This window comes from Podarcis melisellensis (genome assembly GCF_964234715.1).
Source record: "Podarcis melisellensis genome assembly, chromosome: 17".
NCBI classification, from domain to species: Eukaryota; Metazoa; Chordata; class Lepidosauria; order Squamata; family Lacertidae; genus Podarcis; species Podarcis melisellensis.
In genome coordinates, this window is record NC_138534.1 from 3,501,142 (window position 1) to 3,525,812 (window position 24,671).

Here is a 24,671-nt window from a genome sequence, read left to right on the forward strand (position 1 = left end):
TAATAAACTTTACCTCTCTATTTATCGGTCTTCCCATCTTCTTGCTCCCAAGGCTGCATCACCGCACATAAGAGGACCAGGAGCCGCTGACTGAAGCCATGTGTTCGCTAGGCAGGGATGAGCCTTGGAGAGGAAATCTGGGCAGACAGCTGTACAGGTGGGCAGATAAATTGTTCCTATAAGGGGGACTTGCAATAAAATTTTGCAGCATATCCCTAAGTCACTAAGTGGCATGCTTCTGTTTTATGGCTACAACTGGCCCCTCATATTTGGGGTCATATTTATGGTACAGGAAAAGGAATAGTGACACCTTTCCCCAGCCCTAAATATCTTACTCATATTAAGGTTCTAAAATGCACGGACAACTTCACAAATATAGGAGGTTCCCAAGTTCAGTCATTCGTACTCCAAACTTGTGAAGAGTACCTGGAAAAAGATGCTGAGATTACTAAGCCCCAGGATGGGTTTTTCTCTCTCGTTACAAGCTTGGTGGATCAGGGGAATGCTGTGGACATAGTGTATCTTGACAAAGGCTTTGACAAAGTTCCCCATGATATTCTTGTGGAGAAGCTGGTAAAATGTGGGCTGGACAAGGTAACTGTTGGGTGGATTTGTAGCTGGTTGACTGACTGAACACAAAGAGTGTTCGCTAATAGTTCACTGTCATCCTGGAAATAAGTGACAAGTGGGGTGCCACAGGTTTCTGTCCTGGGCCCATTGTTCTTCAACATCTTTAGAAATGACATGGATTAAGGCACTGATGGGATGCTCCTCAAATTTGCAGATGACCCCCAACTGGGAGGGGTAGCCAATGTGGCAGAAGACGGAATCAGGATTCAAAATGACCTTAAAAGATTGGAGAATTGGGCCCATACTAACAAAATGAATTTCAATAGGGACAAATGTAAGGTTCTACACTTAGGCGGGAAGAACCAGATAAACAAATATAAGATGGGGGACACCTGGCTTGACGGTAAAGAAAGGTAAAGGGACTCCTGACCATTAGGTCCAGTCGTGGCCGACTCTGGGGTTGCGGCGCTCATCTCGCTTTATTGGCCGAGGGAGCCGGCGTACAACTTCCGGGTCATGTGGCCAGCATGACTAAGCCGCTTCTGGCGAACCAGAACAGCACACGGAAACACCATTTACCTTCTCGCCAGAGTGGTACCTATTTATCTACTTGCACTTTGTCGTGCTTTCGAACTGCTAGGTTGGCAGGAGCAGGGACTGAGCAACGGGCTCTCACCCCATCGTGGGGATTCAAACCGCTGACCTTCTGATCGGCAAGCCCTAGGCTCTGTGGTTTAACCCACAGCGCCACCCGCATGTACAGTAGTACACATTAAAAGGATCAAGGGGTCTTAGTAGACCACAAGCTCAACGTGAGTCAACAGTGTGATGCAGCAACGAGTCACCTGGCTCCCACAAGATCACAGCCCCAAAATATGTGTGCTCCAGTTTTCCTCTGGGCATGTTGGAGGGTATGCTTTAGGCTATCAACATCCTGGTGACGTACACAATGCACATTTACAGCACATGACTTCACCCAAGAATCCTGGGAACTACTTTGCTTAGGGTGCTGAGAATTGTAGCTCTCTATTGGTTAATTGATTATTTAAAGAAGGTCATGCCTTTAAATATATGGTGGGTATGCAGCATCTGTGAACTCACAGGTTTCTGTCACACAGGTGACAGAATAACAGAATCATAGAACTGTAGAGTTGGATGCAACCCTCAGGATTATGTTGTCCAACCCCTGCAATGTAGGAATCTAAAAAAATGTAGTATAAAACACTGACAACTGGGAAACACTGGCCTGCAAGGGCTCCAGTTGGAGAACAGCCTTTACCAAAGGTGTCATAGGCTTTGAAGACACTCTAACTCAGGACGCAAGGGAGAAACGTGCCAAGAGGAAGGCACGCTTGGCAAATCCATACTGTGGTCAACTAACTCCCGCTCGGAAACCAATACAGTATCCCCACAGTGGAAGGACGTGTGGATCCAGAATTGGCCTCCACAGTCACCTACGGACTCATTGTTCAAACCGTGTTTATGGAAGACAATCTTACTCGGCTACGAGTGATCGCCAAAGAGAGAGATGTAGGACTGTCAACTAAATGCCTTCCCACCTCTTTTTCTGTCTTGGGCTGCAGCTCCCTCCTTGCATTCTTCATCCAGTTTTCACCAGGTTGGCCACTGCTTTCCTTTTGGGTGAAAACTGAGTAGGTGTTGAGCAGTTCCACCGTCTTTCTGTCACCCAATAGCATATCTCCATCTTCTCCACGCAAAGGACCTGTTAACTTGCTTGTTCTCTTGCTTCAAGCATAACCAAAGAAACCTCTTAAAATTATTTTTAACCTCTCTTGCAAGCCTGAGTTCATTCTGAACTTTGGCTCATCTGACCTTCTCTCTGCAAATGTTGGTTACTTGTATATATTTTCCCTTTCTTCCCTTTCTGATACATGCCCTTTTTAAATCTCATCTCATCTCTAAGCTCCTTAAGCAGACATACTAGTTTCTTTAGCTGCCTCTCACTTTTCTTTCTTCTTAGAATTGTCTGCTTTTGTGACTTCAGGATTCCACCTTTAATAAACTCTGATCCATCTTGGACCCTCTTCCCTCTGAGTATTTCTGACTATGGGATTTCACTGAGTAGATCCTTAAGCTTTTTGAAATTAGCCTTTGATCTGACCTTTGCTGTTCATAAAATGTCATTTTCTATGTAGACATATCTATGTCTAGGTGTCCCCATTTCATTTCAACAATGTCAGTTCACTATAGGAGGGAATTACAGTACATTCACGAATTGTCAAGTACTTAATAACATGTTTGTTAGGAAAAGTGCTGGTTAATAGCCCTGAATTGCAGGCTTATTAATAACACTTAATAAGTGTTGGCACTGAAATCATGAGACTGGCTCAGAACAAATGAGATGTTTTAAAAACAAAGCCAAACTTTGATTGGTGTAGTAATTTCTTAGAAAAATAAAGCAAGTGCAACACAAGGGCAGCAATGCTATGCACAGTTAATATGTGTAAACTCCATGACATAGCAGAACCATTTCTGAGTAAACATGCAATAAATAAATGAATGAAGAATTCTGCTACTAGATCATTCAAATTTTTTGCCAAGAAAAGTTGAATTCCTGTATTATATATATAAATTGGGCATGTATTTGTAATTCATATTAACTTGTCTAATTTATTCAGGGTTGTTTCCCTAGTTAGGGGGTGGAGCAGGGACTGAAGGGCACTGAAGCCCCACTACTGGGAATATTAGGCCAAATGTCCTCTCCAGTTTGCATCCAGTGGACTCCCACTGCTGTACACATGATGTTAGCCACAATTCATATTTATCTTGCCATTTCTTATGAAATACTGTGTTTTGACTGCATTTCCCCCAAAACCAGCTTCCATCCAAATTGAGAGAAATAATGACTTACAGTACATGTGTTTTAAGCTGGTGATGTGCATACAGGTTTTTTCAGCCACTCTCCTGTTTCAAAGGCTTTAGCAGATAACTGCATATCAAGACTAGAAAGATGCTTTTTCAAACAAGAAATCTAAAATTATTGGGAAGATGATTTCTGTACATTTTTCTGCATTCCTGTGGAATTGTAGCACATGCATAATTATGATTTTGACTTTTTCGATCTTTGTCTTCTGAAGGCTGGATTCTACAGCACACACACTCACTGCAGGCATATTTCAATATTCTCTTTAAGTAGAGGGGCAGATCTGGAAGATGTCTTTTTAAATGAGCATTTAATGCATTTCCATAGTGCAACTTCATACTTTTAATGGCTGTGCCTATGAAGCAGTTTCAGCCGAAATGAGCAAGTAGTAATCCGCATCACCATAACTCCAGCACCACCCTAATCCTGGTCGCTAGTGGCGGATAATGATTAGCTGTTGCACACCAGTGCACACATGGAGCTGTTGCCAGACCTGTCACCATCTCTTCCAAACACCTGAGAAAGGCACGGCTCCTTCAGTGCTAGGGTGACTCATAGGATTGAAACATCTGTAGTAATTTAAAAAAAAATGGCAACCAGAGTTGGAGAAAGATGATCAATCCAACTGGATGTGATGCAAGAGATTCCTTAATATGGTCAATTGCAGCCCTTAAATTCAGACTGTGACTGTGACTCTGTGTGTGTGTGTGTGTAGAGGGTTTAACCCTTTCCTCCATAGAGCAGTTTTCTGATTGATATTACACCAAAGCTGCAACTTGCCCTGTGAGGCAAAACATATTGATATCAAGGTAGGATATTTTTATGAGTTTCCCAACAGATTTCTGTGAAAAGGGTTCTGAGTATGGATTGTCCTGAGGGCCTGGGATATATCTGACCAGAGTCTCAAATTTTGATGGAAACTGTGAAGAGCCGGTGTTCTGGTGACATGACTCTATGGGAGCTAAGAAGTCTAGGTAATAGCTGGTAGACATGACTCATCTGCATTTTACACACTCACATGCAGCCAGGGGAAAGGGGTAAGGTGTCTCTGTCTGAAAAAGAGCAGTAGGACTGAGCAAAAATGACCTCCTGAAATTATTTCCACTAAAATGGCAGCTGGGTGGAGTCGGCAGTCAAATATTTTGCAGTGGAGAAAAGATCTTTACCAACAGGTCAGGATAATATTGAACAAGATGATTTCAAAATAATTTGATGTCCCAAAGTATTCATGGAGAAACCCCATCATGTCTAGTTTAGACCCGAGGAAAAACTCTCTCTCCCAGCTTCAGGTATAGCTTTTTATGGGTAGTACCATTTCAGGCTATAAATAAAAGAATGTGACATTTGTAAACCATGGACAATATTCTCCTTGTTTCACCCCAAATCAACCTTGTGTGGAGGCACATGCCACTTCAAACCAATAATGGCAAAACTAACAGAACACATTTATGAAGGATGAGGAAGTCATGGGTAGACTGAAGGAAGCAAATAATACTGGTTGCAAAGAAGACAAACACAACATTTAGCCTGTCTGGAGAATCTGCCCCTACGGGTGAATCATGCCTGCACTGACCAACACACCAACTGGGACGAGACAGGAGAATAGGCAGTAACCCAGTACTTTGCCTTCTCTGCCTGGGACCCCCTGGTGAGAAGCTGGAAATGCAGGCGGCACACACGTCTTTCACATGGGATGATGAAAGTGGAGGTTTCGACGTAATGGGACTGCCTCTTGCATCATGCGCCCACTTATGTTCAAGCTGCTTTTGCATGGTGAAGTGTGGTGGGGGTTTTTTTTAGAAGACGTTAAACTAATTATATATGCTATATAGGTAAAGGGAGCCCTGAACATTAGGTCCAGTCGTGGCCGACTCTGGGGTTGCGGCGCTTATCTTGCTTTATTGACCGAGGGAGCCGGCGTACAGCTTCCGGGTCACGTGGCCAGCATGACTAAGCCGCTTCTGGCGAACCAGAGCAGCGCACAGAAACGTCGTTTACCTTCCCGCCGGAGCGGTACCTATTTATCTACTTGCACTTTGACGTGCTTTTGAACTGCTATGTTGGCAGGAGCAGGGACTGAGCAACGGGAGCTCACCCTATCGTGGGGATTCGAACCACCCACCTTCTGATTGGCAAGTCCTAGGCTCTGTGGTTTAACCCACAGCACCACCCACGTCCCGCATACATACATACATACATACATACATACATACATACACACATATACATATACACATACACATTGGGAAGCATTAATCTTCATGAAAGCAGATTGGCAGCTATTCAGTGTGGAGAAAGAAAGGACAACTGCCCAGCATCCAAACATTGACAGTGACTGCTGCCCCCTCCTCAGGAACCCACATGCCGAATTTGGAAATGGTATCTCAAGATGTGGCCAAACCTATGCAAAAAAGCAGGCAATGTTGCACCAAAGTGATGCTTTTGTCCACCATCTTGACTCAAAATGGCCCCTGGAATCCACAGAAGGCTCTGCCCCCCCCCCCACCTTAGGAACCTTTGTGCTGAGTTTGGCAACAATACTGGACAAACTTTCCCCAAATTATATAGTAATTGCTGCTGCTGTTGTTACATTTTTTAAAATAAATAAGACTGTATTCCTTTGTTGTGTGAACAGTTTTATTAACATTTCTGTACACCGCCCTGGAATCTTCTGAAGATCAGTGGTTGCAAAATATTTTAAAGACCCACGTACCCCTCGGGACTAGGTATTGCAGGGAAAGTACTGGTGCCCTGAGTAGGCTGTGGTAAACTTGTCAGTTTGTAACTGAGGTAAGACTGGCAAGCTTGAGAGGAGGAACCTCCGAGATACCCCAGAGAAGGCAGCTTGGAAGCCATGGCTTTGAGAGATACGGCGGCCATTCTGAGCGTTATGGTGCCCCCAAACAAAGGGCTCATTCAAGGGAAGCTTCACAACCTGCCCAAATCCCTGAGACCATGTTGGACCCCTGTAGGGCCCTCTGCTGCATCACCAGCCAGCAAAACCCCAGGCCCCTCCACCAGGCGGATGCTGGTTTCTGTAGTCACAGACCTGGCAGTGTGCTGGGATGGCCAGCAAGGCCCTGGAGGCGTCAAATCGCCTTCCCTAACAAGAGCCGCTCACGGTTTCTGCACAGTAGCCAGTTGTGTGCATGCACAGAAGTGCCATTCATTGGAGTGAGACCTCGGAGCCTGGCCAGGTGCTAAGAGACAAACTCCCCTGTCTTAGGTGAGCCGGCTCCCCCAACAGACATTAACTGCCAGAGCCCCCTTGCTACTGCCAGAGCTTTCCCTCCATTTGCTCCAGTCAAAGCCCTCCCTCCCTCTTCCTCCCCATCGTCAGAGTTGTGGGGATGAAGAATATAAACCTCTCCCTGTACAGGAATATGCGCCGAGTGGTGAAACCAGCCTGGAGCTCTGCAGGCTTGCAGTCTGGAAGGCAGAGCAAGCATGAAGCTCCTTCTTCCTGCTCTCTTTGCCTTGGCTCTGTGGGCTCCCCTTGGCTGGGCTGCCCGGAAAAAACCTGAAAGCCCAAGCAAGGGCTTGAGTTCCTCATCCTCTCCTGCCCTAGATGGGCCAGCCCATCCCGGGAAGCGACGAAAGCAGCAGGCAGCAAGCGAGCTGATCTTGGGGCAGGGTGTGGCGGAAGGTGAGTCAGGGGGAGGCCGTGTGGGTGGTGGAACTGCATCAGGGAGGGGCTTCCAAAGGGGCGTGGCTGAAAAGTGAAGCAGTGGGACATGAAGCGGGCCGCCGGGCAGACTACCACAAAATAGTGAAATGTACCAAACTGATACAGCCTCTCACCCCTCTGGACACTTGCAGAAAAAAAGGCAACTGTGAAGAAGGGAAGCTCAGCTTCAAAACTTTGTGCCCTGTTTGTCTAGCCCCATCCGTCCTGCAGTGTGTCAGCCCACATTTACGAATAAGAGTTGTCCCACATGCAGCTGGGATTTTGCAGGCAGGCTCAGCTAGAATCTTACCCCGCTGCCAGAACTGGAGGATGCAAAACCAAAAGGAAATGTTCCCACAAGCTACACACGCTGGAGAGGTAGGGGTTGGTGGTGGTGCCATTTGTAGTATTGCAGATGCTATAAATGATGTTGTGGACCATAAATTTGAATGTGTGTAAATTGCGCTACCATGTGAGAATAAGCCCCTTAGCAAGTGGCGTATGGCAGCAACTGGAGCCATTTGGCAAAACTACATGTGAGCCTCTTGGCTATGGCTATGCTAATGAGCCCCAGGCAAACCAAAATGTAATCTAGGGCCCAGATAACAAACATCTGGGGACAAATATGTTCCTTAAGCCATCAGTTGTTTTTCCTGGGGTAAAAGGACGCACATTTCCCCACATTTTTTCAGTATACATTTATGCATGGAGCTAGCCTCTGCTCAACATTTATGGTTACTTCCACACTGGTATCTGAAACTGCCACCCTTTGTTCGCATACTTTTAATGGAGAGAAGAAATTATGCTGTTGTCAAATCATTGTAGTCCATTGGTTTCTGTGTTATTCTCCTGTAATTTGCAGACTTGGTATATGTGTGTGTTTTGGGGGGTTGTCTCCACAGACTGTTGAAGCTTTTCAGGACTACTGCAGCTTTAAAGTTCCAGTTTGCAGGTCCTCCCCATATTATTGCTTCCTGTTTATTCCGTCTGGAGGGTTACTGCTGAATAACATCTCTTAGGCTGCAATCCAACACATGCTTTAGACTCTGTAAGATGGACATCAAAGTAAATAGGTTTAGACTGCTAATTGCCCAGTGTGGTGTTCTGATCATGGATGTGGTCGTCGTCTTTAAGTACTTGGTTTTTGTTTTTGTTTTGTTTTTTTAAAAATAGTAAAATAACACTGTTTAGTATAAAAAATAAAAAAGTAAAAGAGCAAGAAAACCAGTAATCAAAGCCTCTCTATCAGACAGGAAGAGAAACGGCAACAGGGACAATTAATTGAGGTTATTCAATCACCAACAATCCTCCAGTCAACGGAAAGGAATAACATGGGCAGGATTTTCATTTTACATGGGCAAGGACTTTTTCTGACTAAAACTTTTTGCCAGCAAACATTGTAGAAAGATTTTAGCTATGGTATATATTGTTTAACAACGGTATAATATTGCTACATGCCACCCCAATCTCTGAGCAGAGTTAGGTTTCAGGCTCCAGGTGCTTATAACAGCAGAGACTGTGGTGTCTTTATGAGATGTGGTTTATTTACTCATCTGTACAGTCTGAGCCTCCGATGGAGGGGCTCCCAGCATCATACTCCAGGAGGGTCTGTGTCTCCCATTCCTGCAGCCTCAGATTCAAAGTGTCCGCTCACATTGTGCTCTGACCTCCCCCAGCCCCTCAGCATCTTGCTGCTTGCAAACTGCAGCTGTATTTCCTCCTGCTTACATCATACCTAACTGCAATCCTGAAACTTCTTGCTCCTAAAAACTCTGGCATTGTCTTCTGCTAACTACCCAGAGCCCAGGGCTGGGCTCCATCCATTTGCTGGCTGATGGCTTATCCCCCCTCTCCTTGTTCTCTGTTAAGGACTCATACTTAGAGGCCATCATCAGGCTGACCTGTATTTTCACACTGCCTGGCAGCCCATCTTACGACTCCAAGCACTGATCAAACTCCAAGACCCACCTGACCCAGGAGTTTAGGGGAGTCAAGGCACCCACAAACTAATGCCAATATAATGCCATGCAGAACTTCTGCTTTAATTCCACTTCCAGTTAATATGGAAAGGCAATTCTTGGCAGTTAGCAGTTCTAAAGGACTCCAGCAGCAAATCAACTTAGAAATACAGCCTGAAAGAGCAGTTGTGATTCAGCGGTCATTCATTCAAAGTCAAAAAAAAAAGTGTGGTCTTGTGTATGTGTCCTCTGGCAAGGGCTGACCCAGATTTTTTGATGCATAGCCCCAAGAATCAGCAGAAAATATTCTGTTGATGTGCACAGCGAACTCAGCAAACAAAGTCACAGCATTCATCATGTTATGCTTCACCCAGGACCGACTTGACCCAGACTGCAGTAGCTCCACTGAGAGTATAGAATAAATTAATATTATATGGACCTTTCTAATCCATTTGGAAGGCTGGTCCTGACTGTGCCCCAAAGCAAGCAAGAAGCCAGTGCAGATGAGCAAAAACTGGAGTAATATGTCCTTGCAAGCAACTGGGTTGCAGAATTCTACACCAGCTGAAGTTTCCAAAATAGAATTTAAGGACAGCATTGAGGTGTGCAGTGTAGGGGGAAGTGGACATAAAAGTATTGTGAGGGGAATGTTATTAAAAGGGGCACTGACTCCTAGAGGATACTTGCTTAAATTAGCATTTATGGTTTGCGATAGCTGCTGGCTACTAAGTACTAGACACATCTTACCAGCCATGCTGGAAGTTGAGATCAGTGTCCTATCTGCGTATATGTCTGTGTACAGTGGTACCTCGAGTTACAGACGCTTCAGGTTACAGATGCTTCAGGTTACAGACTCCGCTAACCCAGAAATAGTGTTTCAGGTTAAGAACTTTGCTTCAGGATGAGAACAGAAATCGTGCTCCGGCGGCGCGGCGGAGGCCTCATTAGCAAAAGTGGTGCTTCAGGTTAAGAACAGTTTCAGGTTAAGAACGGACCTCCAGAACAAAATTATGTTCTTAACCTTAGGTACCACTGTATACCAATGTGAGAGAGTGTGTGCACCAGGAAAAACCTAGTGGTTAAAATGTAGCCAGAAATTGGGGTGGATGGGAAAAGAGGTATTCTGTTAATCTGGCCTTCTTGCTGTTTGAGACATGGGGGAGAAATGCACTGAAAAGTGTGGGCTGAACAAATGACTAATAGCAGATGAGGATGAATGCAAGACAAATGCTCAGTGGCAGACAAACTAACCCCAGGATGAACTTTCAAGAAATAGGTTGCCCAAACTCTGTTTGGAGCCCTTGCTTGTTCCCACAAGCTCAAACTGTATACATGTAACTAACACATTGTCACAAAAACGCTCTCAGGCTCAAGTATTCACCTTCTGCATAAGGAAATTAGCTGTGTCATGGCTGTCCTTGGAACTCCCTACCACTTGGAGAACCAAGAAACTGTGAATATCGAAGGAATGTCTACATCTGCACTATGCATTTAAAGCCCAGTCGCCTTGATTCTATCTTGTCTAGCCCTAAATTCCGATCCGATCCATGATCCTGTTTCCCACGGTGGACAGTGAGACGCCTCCGAGGAAGTCAACTAGCCAGACATAAAGGCAATACAGCAGCCTTCTCCCAGTGGCTGGTTTTGATGGACAGATTTATTCTCCAGGAATAAGCCTAATTCTCTTCTGAAGCCATCCAGGTTAAAGATCATCACCACATATTGATCATCACCCATGCATTTTTCTTCCATATTCCTTATCAAAGAAATTATGGTCTTTTGGGGAAGTGGGTTTGTTTGTGTGAGACCTCCCAATCAACTGTAAATGTGTGATTGGCCAGTGAATCCCACCCAAAACAATCGGCCACCTGTAAGTGCCCAGAGAGAAAATCTTTTTCTCACACAGACTTCCTTTTGTGCAGAGTTCCTAGGAACAGGTCCAGGCTTTAAAGCTTAAAATACAAGCATTTTGTATTTTATCTCGGCGTTTTCCCCAGGAAAACCTGCATTTTACCACTGAATGGGCGCAAATGGAAATCAGGTTTTCCACAGATGGTCATTTGCTCCATTTCAGCAGTAAAACATGGGCTTTCCCAGGGAAAGCTGTGGGGCAAACACAAAACTGCTTGGTCAGGGAACTTTAAAGCCCGGACCTGTGCCTGGAAACAGGGTGCCAAAGGAAGTCTGGGTGAGCCCTGCGCCCCTCATCACATTAGAACCAAGAGTCAGGTTCACCATCCTGCTGTAGTATACCCAAGGGAAGCGCACTGAATTTTCTGGTAGGACTTATTGGCAGCCACTGATGCACATGGGAGGGGAAAGGAAATGCCCTCAGGGACACCACAGATGTAGCACCTTGACCTGCTTCTTGCCCCTAATGATCCCAGGCCTTAGGGGGCAAATCTGATCCTATCTGCTTAATTAGCATAATATGCATACTTTGGTCCTGTTTCCTGATCACTCTGATGAGGCATAATTTTAGAAGCTGACTATTACATAGGTAGGCAGGATGTGCATTTTTCAAATCCTAAGTAAATAACCGAGGTGTCGTGGTTTTTGTTTCCCCTTTCAAATTTGCAGAGACCCTCAAATCTGTAGAGAGTGTTGCAGGAGAAAAGGGCTTGCGCCAGAAAGGTGAAAAGCCTTCGATCCTGAAGAACAGTGTCTTGAGGAGGAAGGAGGCAGCGCTCCCCAAGTACCTGAATGGCCAAAATCTGGGGCAGGGAGGTGTGCCGAAGAAGTTGTCCAAATTTGGAAAGAAGATATTGGGCACAAAGAGAGCAGAGACTGCCAGCAGCAGCATGGGTGCAAAACCAGAATCCGCTGCCCCTGCGACAAACCTCAGCCTGACCCAGGCAGGCAGTATGTACCCTCAGAAAGGTATGAACAAGAGTGGGAATAAAGGGATGAAGTCCAGCCTGTGAATAAGCTTGGACCAGTTTCATTTTTCAGCTTGCCTACCAGTTTTAGGCTGCAATTCCAAGCATGCTTACTAGGAAGTAAGTCCTGCGAAACTCAGTGGGCCTTACTTCTGAGTAAGGCTTTGTGTGCAGCATACATTTAGAGCAGACACACCCTGCAAAGAGTCCTGGGAACTGTAGTTCACTCCTCACAGAGATACTATATCTAGTGCCCTTAACAAACTACTTCTAACTGTGGGAATTGTAGCTCCCATTTGCAGAGTATGCAGAAGGCAGCCCTGGGCTGTTTGACTCTTTATTCTCTTTTCCCTCCTATAAAAACTACGCAATACACTCTCTTTTAAAGTTTAAAGAACATATGACTTTTACTTAGTTTCAGATTAAATATACAATACAGGTGGATGTTTCTTTTAGTCACTAAAACATCTCACCTAGATTAAGCTGTTGCAGACTAACAAACGTTTACAGACTGACGATACTGACTCCAAGGCAGACAGCAGCACAACACAAGACACCTGCTGCTCTGACTGCTAAGACTCACAAGACTGTGAATAACAGAACCAACGGAAATCACAAGGTCCTTTCAAACATCAGCCCTTGACACGTGCATTTTGGATGCTAACATCCCACACTAATCTCCGTGGAGGTTAACTGTACAGTTAATACAGGTAGGGTTGATGCTCAGGCTGTCGGGAGCCCCAGAGAAGTGCACTCCTTTGGGACGCTTCCTTTATCAATGGTGTTTATTTGGTAACAGTCGTGGGGAGCTGCAAGGCGCCATTTTTAGCTACCATCGGCATAGTGTTGCCAAGGGGCCCTGCGGGAAATGTAAAATGGTGGCATGCAGAAGGCCTCTTCCGAGAGACCTGGCTCCAAGCACAAGGCACCTGCATCTGATAGTGGAGTTCAACATGTGGCTGAGTGGAAGACTGATCTAACCCATGGCTCCCCGTTTGAATGAACAGCTGGGCAAGAGAGAGAGTGAGCCATGCTGCCTTTGTGCAGGGCAACTACCTGGTCAATGGTGCCCCAAGGACTGTTAATTAGGTATTGGGCCCCGTTAGGTGGGGGTGGAGCGGAGATGGGTCATGTAGGTCCCAAAATGTCTTAGTCTGCTTTGCCTTTCACTGCGCATCTCTTCTCTCCACAGGTTTGATCCATGTAGAGAAAGCACCAGTGAGGGAACCTGTTACCCCGCAGAAGGCAAAGGCAAGAAAGGAATACGCTGTCACATCTAGGAATAGTACTCGGATACAGATAGGAAAAGTGCCAGGCCCTTGGCATGGAAATGAAAGCCAGGCACTCTTTAGTCCTACCCACAAAAATACTGGCAAGGCAAAAGAAGGGAAGGAGCCCAGAATAATCCAAAGCAATGCCAGCCGGGCACTGCTGCAGAAGGAGAACATCTCTCCCCACAGGAACACCAGCCAGCCAGCATCAAGAAAGGACCATGGCCCCTTCTTCAGAAATGCCAGTCACACCCCAATGCGGAAAGAGTATAGTGGCCTCACTAGGAATGGCACTCAGGCCCAGGGAGTGAAAGAGCCCAGGCTTCTCCCGAAAAAGGCCAGCAAGGCACAATCAGAGAAAGAACATGGCATTCCGTCGGCAAACACCAGTTGGCCACTGACACAGCAAAAGCAGGGCATCTCCCAGAGAAATGCCAGCCTGGCACAGATGAATAAGCGGCTCAGAGTTGCTCACATAAATGCTAGCCAGGCACTGTCAGGGAAAAGGCTCATCACCCCAAACAGGAATACCAGCTGGGTTGAGGTCAGGAAGGAGCCCACCCTTACCCATAAGAATGCCAGCCAGACAGCGCCACAGGAAAAACCCAGATTTTCTCATAGGAATGCCAGCCAGGCATTGCCAGGGAAGCAGGATGGCTCCCAACAAAGGAATACCAGTTGGGCAGAGGTTAACAAGGAGCACAGACCTTCTCACCAGAACGCCAGTTGGGCATTGCCAAGGAAAGACTCCAGTTCTTCCCGCAGAAATGTCAGTCGGTCACTGGCAGGGGCAGAACATGCCATCCTGCAGAGGAAAGGTGGACAGGCACGAGCAAGGAATCTGCCTGGTGTCCCCTTCAGAAATGTCACCCAAACTGAGGCTGTGAAAGAGCAAAACGTATCTCATAAAAATGTCTTCAGAGCAGGAGGCACACCAAAATGGCAACCTGCCGTGCCAAAGGAAAGAGATGAGCCCATAATGCCATCCTTGCCTGTGACCTGCCTGCTTTCTGAACATGCCATCGCTTGTGGCAATGCTCGCCTGAAACATGTGCCCAGGCTGAGTGACACTGCGCTCAGAACCCTCTACCTGGCAGGTGAATATCTGAGGCAGGAAAGGGATTTTTCTTCTTAACCAACCTGTGCCTCTCCAGCTTCTCTTTCCTCACCTCATTCCCAGTGTAAACACTCTTCTGAGCCCAATAACTGGCTTATCGTGCAAACCTATACATGTCTACTCAGAAGTAAACTCCACTGAGCTCAGTAGGACTTACTCCCAGGTAAATGTGTATAGGATTGCAGCCTTGTTCAGTCGATACTCTGCAGTGCGCTCATTATTAATGATCCTGCTTTCAATACTATTTGTGCCTGCAAAGTTTTCAGGTGATCAGACTGTTTAATTTCCAATCAGTGCTGAAATCCTTTTAACTTTTCATACCACAAATGTTTTGGTGTGTTTTTCCTCTTGCTTTTGTGGCACTGTAGCCCCTCTAGACAGCAATAATGTGGTAGCATTGGGGAAGCATCACAAAACAAAAAATAAAGCAGGAAAAAATCCACCACTATAATTGTGCGAGGATATGTTGCAGAAGGCACTTGCAGCCAAACACCAGTTTGGAAGGGCCCTTTCTCCCCCTTTTCCAAATGTCTGTGTGGTGGATAGAAGCCAGCTAGATCTGGAATTCCCAAAAGGTTTGTGTGCTGCTGGGATCAATATCATGACTTTTGCTCCGACAGGAACCCAAATACAGGGGCCCATCAATGTATCACAGTGGTTTGGAGGTTAGCACTAACCATAGTTTGCCTGCAAACTTGTGGTACTGGGAAGCAGAGACTGGAGGAGGGAATTGGTGCACAGGAAGTGGGAACACAGGTCATTCAAACCATGGTTATGAGGAAGGAAAAGAGGGAACGAGACTATGAGGATGGAACATAAGGATGATTTAACAGGGAAATAACTATAGACTAAGATGGACAAATATGTTATGGAGATTTGATGGGCTATATAGATATACCTGTATGCATAATTTTGTGTCTTATAAGGATCATATGAGGATTATTTATGTGTTTCATTTTCTCTTTCTCTTTAGTTGTTTCTGTTTGATAAATTGTTTTCTATTATTCTCTTTAGTTTAGTTGGAATTTTATAGAATATTAGTTTGAAAACCTTTAATAAAATTGATTTTTTAAAAAAGAATGGAGGAACAGACTGAGATGTCTGAGCTGGGCTTTTAGAGTTGCCACTACAAGGCCCAGAGCGTGATCTTCTCTGTAACCTTCCATCTTTTATGCTTCCCAGAGAATGAGATCACACATGTCCCAGCTGGGACTTTCTTGGGGCTGCCCAATCTAGAATGGCTGGATCTCAGCAAGAACAAGCTGGATTCTGCAGGTCTGCACCCAGAAGCTTTCAAGGTGAGTGGAGACGGGAAAGACCTTTTGCTATGAAGGGAGGTTCAGAAGCAAAGAGGGAAGTCAATTTATTCGGGGGGGGGGACTGAGGGGGAAATAGATTATTACAGGCACCTTTGGAGATCAATTACTCCTAACTTCTTCAATTAAAGGAGATTCTGAAACTAGGACTGTACATGCAAAGAATGTGTTGGGCCATTGCTCTATAATTTGCCCATTTGCAAGACAATAATACCCGAATTATTTCTTTATGACTATTGAACATGATCACAACCCCGTCAGTGCCTTTCTTCTTCCATGCAGAATCTCACCAAGCTGAAGCGCCTGAATCTGGATGGGAACCGCCTCACTGCAGTCCCAGCTTTGCCCAGTTCACTACAAGAGCTAAAGATGAATGACAATAAATTAGAAGGACTGCAGAGACACAACTTCCGAGGTAGGGGTCACTTTATAAAAAGTCCTTCCTTGGATGTGTGTGTGTGTGCACTCTGCATATGATCAGAGGCCCTCATTCCTAGGTGCCGGAATTTTTGTAAACACAAGGCGGCACCCTATTAAGTCACATTCCCTATAGATTTCTGAAACTCTGGGATAGATACCTAGGGGCTCATCTATACTTCCTACTGTTCTGCCACTTTCCTCAGGGAAAGGTGCTCTTTAACACTCAATCGGAACAAACAGTAATTCAGATTTTCTTAGGATTGAAGTTTGCTCCGATTTAGCACTAAAGTTCAGTGGGGCAAGCGGAAAACTGCTCAGATCCCCATGGTTTCTAGGCACGGAACGAATGGAAGTGTGCAGAAGCCCTTCGTCATTAGGAAAAAAAATACATTTTCCATAGCAAAGAGAACTTCACTGAGACATGGAAATTATATCATTATTTATTAAATTTCTATACTGCCCTTAATCTGAAGGTCACAGGGTAGTTTACAATATAAAAACACAAAAATACATACGATAGTAAGAAATGAAAACAATACCCCATATACACAACTTAAAAGGCCACAGATAGTTTAATTGGCCAAAGGTCTCTTGAGAAGGTTGCTTGTGGGCATTTCTGTAGAATAGCCACTGTTAATATTTAAGATTGTGGTGGTGATTACAACCACTCTGTTTTATGATCTCCACATTTTAGGCAGGACTAGAGCTATGGCAACCGCTTAATAAGATGTTAAGAATTTGTTCTTTTGCTCATGATTTGCTACATTTATAGGCCACTTTGCTGCCAGGGAACCCAAGGCAGCATACAAAGTTCTCCCCCACCCATTTTAGCCTCACAACAACCCTGCGAAGTAGGTGATGCTGAATGATAGTGACTGCCCAACATGAATTCTGTGGCTGTGTGGGAATTTGAACCCTAGTCTCCAGAGTCCTAGGGCACATTCTTATTTCCCTTTGCCCCACTGCTGCCTTGTGGAACATATTCAGGGGAAGAAAACGCTGAGGAGCAAATCCTACACAAATCTGGAGTGGAGTTTCCAAGACAGTTGGATGCCATTTTGTACATGTTGTTTCTGGCAACTCCTGCAGCCCAGCTGGTGCCAAACTCATTTCTTTGCTTTCCTTTGGAGAGGCCAAGAGGGGGAGGGGTTTGTCATCTGGGCAGCCCAGGACCTCTAGACCAGGAGTCAGCATTCTTTTTCAGCCATGGGCCAGTCCACCGTCCCTCAGACCTTGTGGGGGGCCAGACTATATTTTGAAAAAAATAATGAACGAATTCCTATGCCCCACAAATAACCCAGAGATGCATTTTAAATAAAAGCACACATTCTACTCATGTAAAAATACAGATTCCTGGACCGTCCACAGGCCGGATTGAGAAGGCGATTGGGCCGCATCCAGCCCATGGGCCTTAGGTTGCCTACCCCTGCTCTAGACACACTGACCAGGCTTGCACCCCCCAGGTCACTTCAGGCAATGTGATTCTCCAGCAGTTTGGCTCCCTGCCCCCCTGGAGGCACACTCCATTGTCTCCCAAGACAGACAGGTGCCAACAACTTCTGAGGAGAGATGCATAGGCTTATATTGTAAACCCTTATGGGCAAATTACATTGCAGATTACGGTGTCTGGTGCAGCCATACCCAGTGCACACACATGTTATCAAGATGCACAGTAGAACAATTACATAATGGGATGCCCGGCGATTTCAAGTGACCTCATTTTGCTAACAGCATCCATGTGTCTAAATGACCTGAAACTATTGCCCAGACACATTGAAAGTAGACAACAGTAGCAAAAGGAGACCCCCCACATAAACAAATCTCATGGATCGCTACTACAAAGGCAAATCTAGATATGTTGTCCCCCCCGCCCCCGCATTGGCCTTTGACAAAGCCAGCGCTCTACTGAATGCAATGCACCGTGTTCATGCAGACACGTTATGCTATTTCCAATATCGGTGTGAAGATCTTCCATCGGTTTGGAAGCCAGGAAGCCTGCTGTTACTGGTCTAGCTTCTTTCTGTTTCTATAACTGCCCAGTGCTGGATGTGTGTGGGTTGTTTCCTGAGAAGTTTGTTAGCAGCTGATAAATGGGGGCTAAACAGGAAGCTGGGATACACACTGGGCCTCCTGGGAGCAAGTTCTGCTGCTAACAGAGGCCCGTTGTTTCTACTCTGTCCATCCTGAGAGTGTTCCAGCAGTGGAAACTGAAAGGAAATGTAAAAATCGGACTAATATGCTTACATGCATTAATTTTATATAATTTGAAATTTTTGTTCCTTAACAATTGGGGGATTCTGATAGCTGTGTTGCCAATATATTTCTCCCCTGTTAAACTGTTGTTGTCCCTATGTCTTTTGAAGCACCCTGGGGAGGCAGAAATTTGGCAGGTGAAGCTTTCTCCATTCTTTGCTAAATCCCTCCATGTCAGTGAAAAGGCAAAGAGCTTAAGAGTAAGGCTGGTAATGGGAGGCAGAGTGGGGGTGGGCAGAGAGGGGAATATTTGACCCATATTCAAATGTATATTGACCTGCATATCAGTCCTGTATTTCAGTTGGGGGGGAGCCCTCTTAGCTTCTGTGAGGTCCTCCTTTGCAGCTGTTTTTCAAAGGCTATGGAGGGCATGATTTGGTTAAACCTGGAGGAATTCAGGGAGTGAGATTAGTGCATTTCCTTAAGGGGTGCTCTGCCTGTCCCAGTATAATTCCAGCACTGGACTGATTTCTCAATGTCATTTCATAATACATTTGGGGAGCCCCCCTTCTCATCTCATACATGAGCCTTCAAAGAATTAATTCTGCCACAGCACTGTGATGGCGCATCCAGATTGTTGTTATTTTTGCAGGTACAATTAAATGGCATAGCAGCAAATTTATATTGCACAATTAAAACGGCTCCAGTGGTCTTGTGCAACAAAACTGTCCTCCCCCCCCAAAAAACCTGGGCTTTCTGCAGCAAGGAAACATGATGGGAAGGAACAGGGAAGTTTCTTTATTGTAGTTGCGGGGGGAACTTGCTCTTTTATATTTTGAAAATCAATCAAAATCAATCAATCAATCAATCAATCAATCAATAGGATGGGGAAATGCCCTGGAAAGTGTGGGATATGCTTGATGCAACATCATATCACCTTCCTGCAAAAAAATAAGAACAAATGCTTAATAAATAGCTGCCGCCATATAACGTTCCCACAATCTTTGTGCCAAACATCATCAGGATGAATGCTCAATAAGCAGGTTGGCTGCAAGTGGTCAGAGGAGATTCATGGATTCACCTCTCCTCTGCACAGGCCTCTTCAAGCTGCTCACCCTGGAGCTGGAGGCAAATGAGCTGCATGACGGGAACGTGCTCCCCACCACCTTCAAGCCCCTGAGCAGACTCATCTACCTGCGACTGGATCGGAACCGCTTTCGAGCCATCCCGTCAGGTTTGCCTGCCTCCTTGCAGGTGAGCACAGCAGGGGTTGTTCTTTGTAACAGGACCAGACCCTAGTCAGGGGCTGTCAGCTGAACCAGGAGCCAAACCTGGTAGGTCAAAGGGTATAAAGTAATGTATGAGATTTGAAAGGAATACCATACAGCAAGCAATGTCCAACTTCAAATAGGCTGTGAACTACTACCCAGTATCAAAAACAGGCAGTGATCTACCCCAGGCATAGGCAAACCCTCCAGATGTTTTGAGACTACAATTCCCATCATCCCTGACCACTGGTTCTGCTAGCTAGGGATGAAGTTCTTCAACTTAAACTTACTCTTCCCGCCCCCCCACCTTAACACTTGTGTTTTAAGCCGTGCTTATTTTAGAAACCCTCCGGGCCAAACTGGTCTGTCTCCTGGTCTCTCCTGCCCGCTCCACCCTAGAAGGTCACTAGCCGGGCTAGTGGAGTGCGCTGCGGAGCTCTCACAAGGCGCTGCTTCTCCTCTGGGTAGTGGCCAGGATAGAGAAAGAAGCTCTGAAGTGAGCCAGTGATGTCTGCATTGTCTGCTCAGGGCAGCAGCACCACTGTCCAAATCAGCCAAATACTGGGCGCAGTACTGCACCTAGGATTAAAACTGCAGAGTGGAAGGAAAGCAGAACCTTTTCCCGCCTCTTCACTTTCAGCTACTCTCTGAAGACGGGAGAAGAGACCCTCTTAAGAATACAGTGGTACCTCAGGTTAAGTACTTAATTTGTTCCGGAGGTCCATACTTAACCTGAAACTGTTCTTAACCTGAAGCACAACTTTAGCTAATGGGGCCTCCTGCTGCCGCTGCCAGAGCCCAATTTCTGTTCTTATCCTGAAGCAAAGTTCTTAACCTGAAGCGCTATTTCTGGGTTAGCGGAGTGTGTAACCTGAAGCGTATGTAATCTGAAGCGTATGTAACCCGAGTACCACTGTATTAGGGGGTAGGCAGGGGAAGGACTAGACCATGTGAAAAATGAACATAATATTTTAGCTGCAGTTCATTCATTTTCAGCTTTGTATTCTTGTTATAAAAAAGTGTGCCTATACATTCCGTTGTTGCGCCCATAACCTAGGTTGAAGGTGCCATTTAGCTCCTTCAAGTCTCACTTTCTAACACTGCAACCATGAGAGGGGTGTGTACTGTATGTTGTCCTCATGTCCTTGTGGACTTCCCAGAGTCACCTGGTTGGCCATTGTGTGAAACAGGATGCTGGACTAGGGCTGGTCCAGCAGGGTTATTTCCCTCTGCTTCTGTGATACCACCTTCATCTCTCTTTAAAAACAACTGTCTGTCTCCAGTCCAGCCCCATTTAACTTGTCTCATTCTGGAGTTGTTCTGTATGTTGTTGTTTGAGAGGTGGATGGGTTGTGTGAAATAGGTACTGGATTTGCTTGCCACACAAAGCTGGACAGGGACTGAGCAGAAGTGGAACCAAGGAAGGGGGGGGATGCTGGAATCAACTGTGTGTTGTGTGTGTGTGTGTGTGTGTGTGAGAGAGAGAGAGAGAGAGAGAGAGAGAGAGAGAAGTTGGAGTCATATTAAAAGACAGATTTAAAATCAGCAGTTTCCCACCCTTGCAGGAGCTGCACCTCGACTCTAATCGCATTGAGGAGGTGACCGAGAGTGTCCTCAACAAAACCCTGAACCTCACTGTGCTGGTTCTGAGCAACAACAAATTGCAGGAGGATCGCATTGCTCCACGTGCCTGGATAAACCTCCCGTGAGTACCTCAGCATCATTTTCTCATGCCAGTGATACTCCAAAAGGAGAGGGTATGAGAAAATCCAGATTGAGGGAGGGAAAAGTGTAGGAAGGTGATTTGGAGGTGACTGTCATTTTTTAAAAAACAAATTTATTTAAGTTCTCTTTCAAATTGTGAGGTTTGGTTAACAAATCTATTTCTTTTATCTAATTTGAAAAATTCATTAAGTTGATGATATTGTAATCAATCTGTTACTATACTTATCTTCTCCAGACCTTTTTTATTTTAACATCTCCATCCATTAAGAATCTCTACATGTTGCCTACTCGTTTTTCATATTTCATTTTTTTCACTGATATAGCTTCTATGGGAGAAAGCCACAAAGATGTCTTTTTCTAACGGATTTTTATATTTATTTCATACTGTATATAAATTCTTCCTAATAACATGATTCATGAAACCTTTATGCATTTTAACTTTACCATACCATAAATATGAATGCCAGCCAGACTTATTGCCATGTCCTTCCAAGTCTAACACCTGTGTATTTTTCAATACTAACCACTCCTTTAGCTAGCAAAGACAAGATGCCTCATAATAAAGTTGTAGGTCTGGCTGGAGGTAACTGTCATATGGACAACAGAGAAAATAGAGATACAGGAAGTTTATCATCCATATTAAACTACAATATGCCCCCAAGTGCAATGTTTTCCCCAAGGAAGGGAATGGCAGCAATTCATGTATATAGGAGGAAATCCAGAACACCACTGTTGGGAAGTCAGGAATCCCCAAGGGCTGTGTGTGTCTTTTTCCTCCTCAGGAAGCTGGAGGCCTTGGACCTGTCTCACAACCGCCTGGTGCACGTGCCTTCATTTCTACCCCGGCACCTGAAGCAGCTGACTCTGCACCACAACCGCATTGAGCGCATCCCTGGCTACGTCTTTGCCCACATGAAGCCTGGCCTGGAGTTTCTGCATCTGTCACACAATGCACTGCGGGACGATGGCATCCACGCCGTCTCCTTCCTGGGGCTCTACCGCTCCCTTGCTGAGCTGCTCTTGGACAACAACCAGCTCCAAGCCATTCCCCGTGGCATCCTGAACTTAAAGGGGCTGCAGGTTCTGAGACTGAGCCACAATCGCATCAGGTAAAGCAGGGATGGGGAGACAGTGGCCCTTTGCATAGTTATTGGACTCCACTTTGCATCATTCCTGACCATTGGCCTTGCTGGCTGGGGCTTGTGGGAGTCCATCAGTACTGAGAAAGGCACAGGTTCTGCATCTCCAAAAGAGAGCCTACTCTGCTCCTTGCTCCTTTGTGCTTCTTGCATCCACAAGCGATGAGAAATCCTAGGGCATTACAGCCAGTCTGTTTGGAGGAAACAGTGCTGTAGGGACTGGTGGCGTTTGTGTAAAATCTGAATGTATATAAATATACCAATTAGCAAGCAAGCACACAGGCAGCCCAGCACACAACAGAACAGCTATTGTCAGGCTCCGCAGGCAACTATTTTAAATACAGTACCTGGTATCTTGAGGTTGTATTTTGCTCCTGAGATAAAACACGGGAAATCAGATTCCTAGCCTTGCTACTCTCACCCTCATTTTAAAGATGACTCATGTGAGCCAAGAAGTTTTAATCTTATTCTCCTATTATCCATGAACTCACTACTACATTGTCTTGGGTAAGCCAGTCAGCACCTCTCCTGACCAAACCTGTAATATGGGGATCATGCTCAGACGCCTCACAGGGTTGTTGTTTGTACTGCAGAGAGAAGGTACTGTATGTGAAGCCCTGTCAAGGGCTGCATGATGCTGAGGGTTCTTAGTCTCTCTTCCTGGCAGGCATGTCCCCCTGAACTCTGTCTGTGACACGCGGGTGGCAGAGGACTCGAACATTGTGTCGATGCATCTGGAAAACAACTTGATTGACCGCCGCCGGATCCCACCCACAGCCTTCTCCTGCATCAAAGCCTACCACAGTGTAGTGTTGCGGCCGCAACAGAATGAAGAGGACGACTACTAAAGGTGCCTTGCAGATCACTCGCAACAGCTGTGAGGTGGTCACAAGCTATGGGACCAAACACTGTCCCAACCTGGGGGCGTGGGGAGAGATAATTGCTCTTCAAGACATCACAGTGCTGCAGGGGCAAGGAAATAGGCACCTCTCTCTTCTCTGTCACTTGTTTCATGCTCCCCACTAGAGGCTTCAGGGGCAGTCTTTTAAGGAATCAGTTTTTTTGTGATGAGAGAGTACTGGAAACATTACAAATGTACAAAGGTGAACACAGATGACCAGGCGAATACCTAGCAGACAACATTCCACACAGACACCCGGTGCCCCCAAAGCAGCAGCATATCTTTGAGCCTCTCTTGTCATCCTGCTACAAAACTCAAGGCTTCCGTGTCCTTTGCTGACTCTGTTGCAGCACCAGACTGTCTCCTTAGCTCTTCTTCAAGCAGATGGACAGGACAGTTAGCATGTTAATCAAAGGCCTTTAGCAGGAGCCTTTAGCAAAGCAATTGTGAAAAAGCCTTGAGAGAAGTTCTTCTAGTGCAGGCATGGAGAAGCCTGTGGCCCTTCAGATGTTGCTGGACTCCAATTCCCATCATCCCTGACCATTGGCCATGCTATGCTCAGGCTGGTGGGAAATGAGAGTCCAAAGGCAGCTGGAAGGCCACCGATTCCACATCCCTAAACAAGATCTTCTGTCTGGCACCAGAAGGTAGATAGGTTTTGTTATGGATGGTCTGTGTTTTGTCATCTATATGGTACTGACAACATTTCCAAGGGCGTTGTTTCTACTCTCCCTACCCTAACCATTGTAGTCAGCACCTGAGGCTTTTACCACCTCATAACCCTCCAAATTCTGCTACATATAAAGAGTGAGGGGGTGCATTCCAGACTCTCTCTCTTTAGACTTTCCACAGCAAAAACTCACAATATGGTAGCATTTTCTCTCCGGTGTATCAGTTTGATAAGAAGTTTTTTTAAAAAACAACAACAACAAATGAACACAAATTCTATCAGACAGCTCAGTGCTCTTATCCCAGCTCCTTCTTATGTGGTAAATGTTATTAATATGTCTGGTGCTATATACTTTCTGTATTTCTTCACTTACGTTGAAATCTTTCACAATTGTTTTATGTATAACTGTTTTTGCTCTTTCAATTTGTGAATTAAAAAACCTTCTTTAAATAAAATAAAAAATAGTTTAAAACATATTAATTCAAGTGTTTTGTTTTCTGCTGCACCTTACTTAATCATTCCTAACAGTGACCCAGGATATACAGTAGTACCTCGGGTTACAGAAGCTTCAGGTTACAGATGCTTCAGGTTACAGATTCCGCTAACCCAGAAATAGTACCTCGGGTTAAGAACTTTGCTTCAGAATGAGAACAGAAATCACGCCGCCACGGCGGCAGTGATACGCCCCATTAG

At 45.5% G+C, this 24,671-nt stretch overlaps 1 protein-coding gene across 1 annotated transcript; it reads left to right on the top strand.

Moving 5' to 3' along the window:
• Positions 1-68: 68 nt before the first annotated feature.
• LOC309359805 (uncharacterized protein) lies at positions 69-24,377 on the top strand. The gene is made up of 10 exons (XM_081893945.1): positions 69-157; positions 6,834-7,100; positions 11,660-11,959; positions 13,151-14,326; positions 15,529-15,644; positions 15,945-16,077; positions 19,372-19,529; positions 21,109-21,248; positions 22,051-22,377; positions 23,075-24,377. The coding sequence occupies exons 2-10, from the start codon at positions 6,902-6,904 to the stop codon at positions 23,253-23,255; spliced, it is 2,730 nt and encodes a 909-aa protein (XP_081750071.1). The 5' UTR covers positions 69-157; positions 6,834-6,901; the 3' UTR covers positions 23,256-24,377.
• The last annotated feature ends 294 nt before the right edge of the window (positions 24,378-24,671 follow it).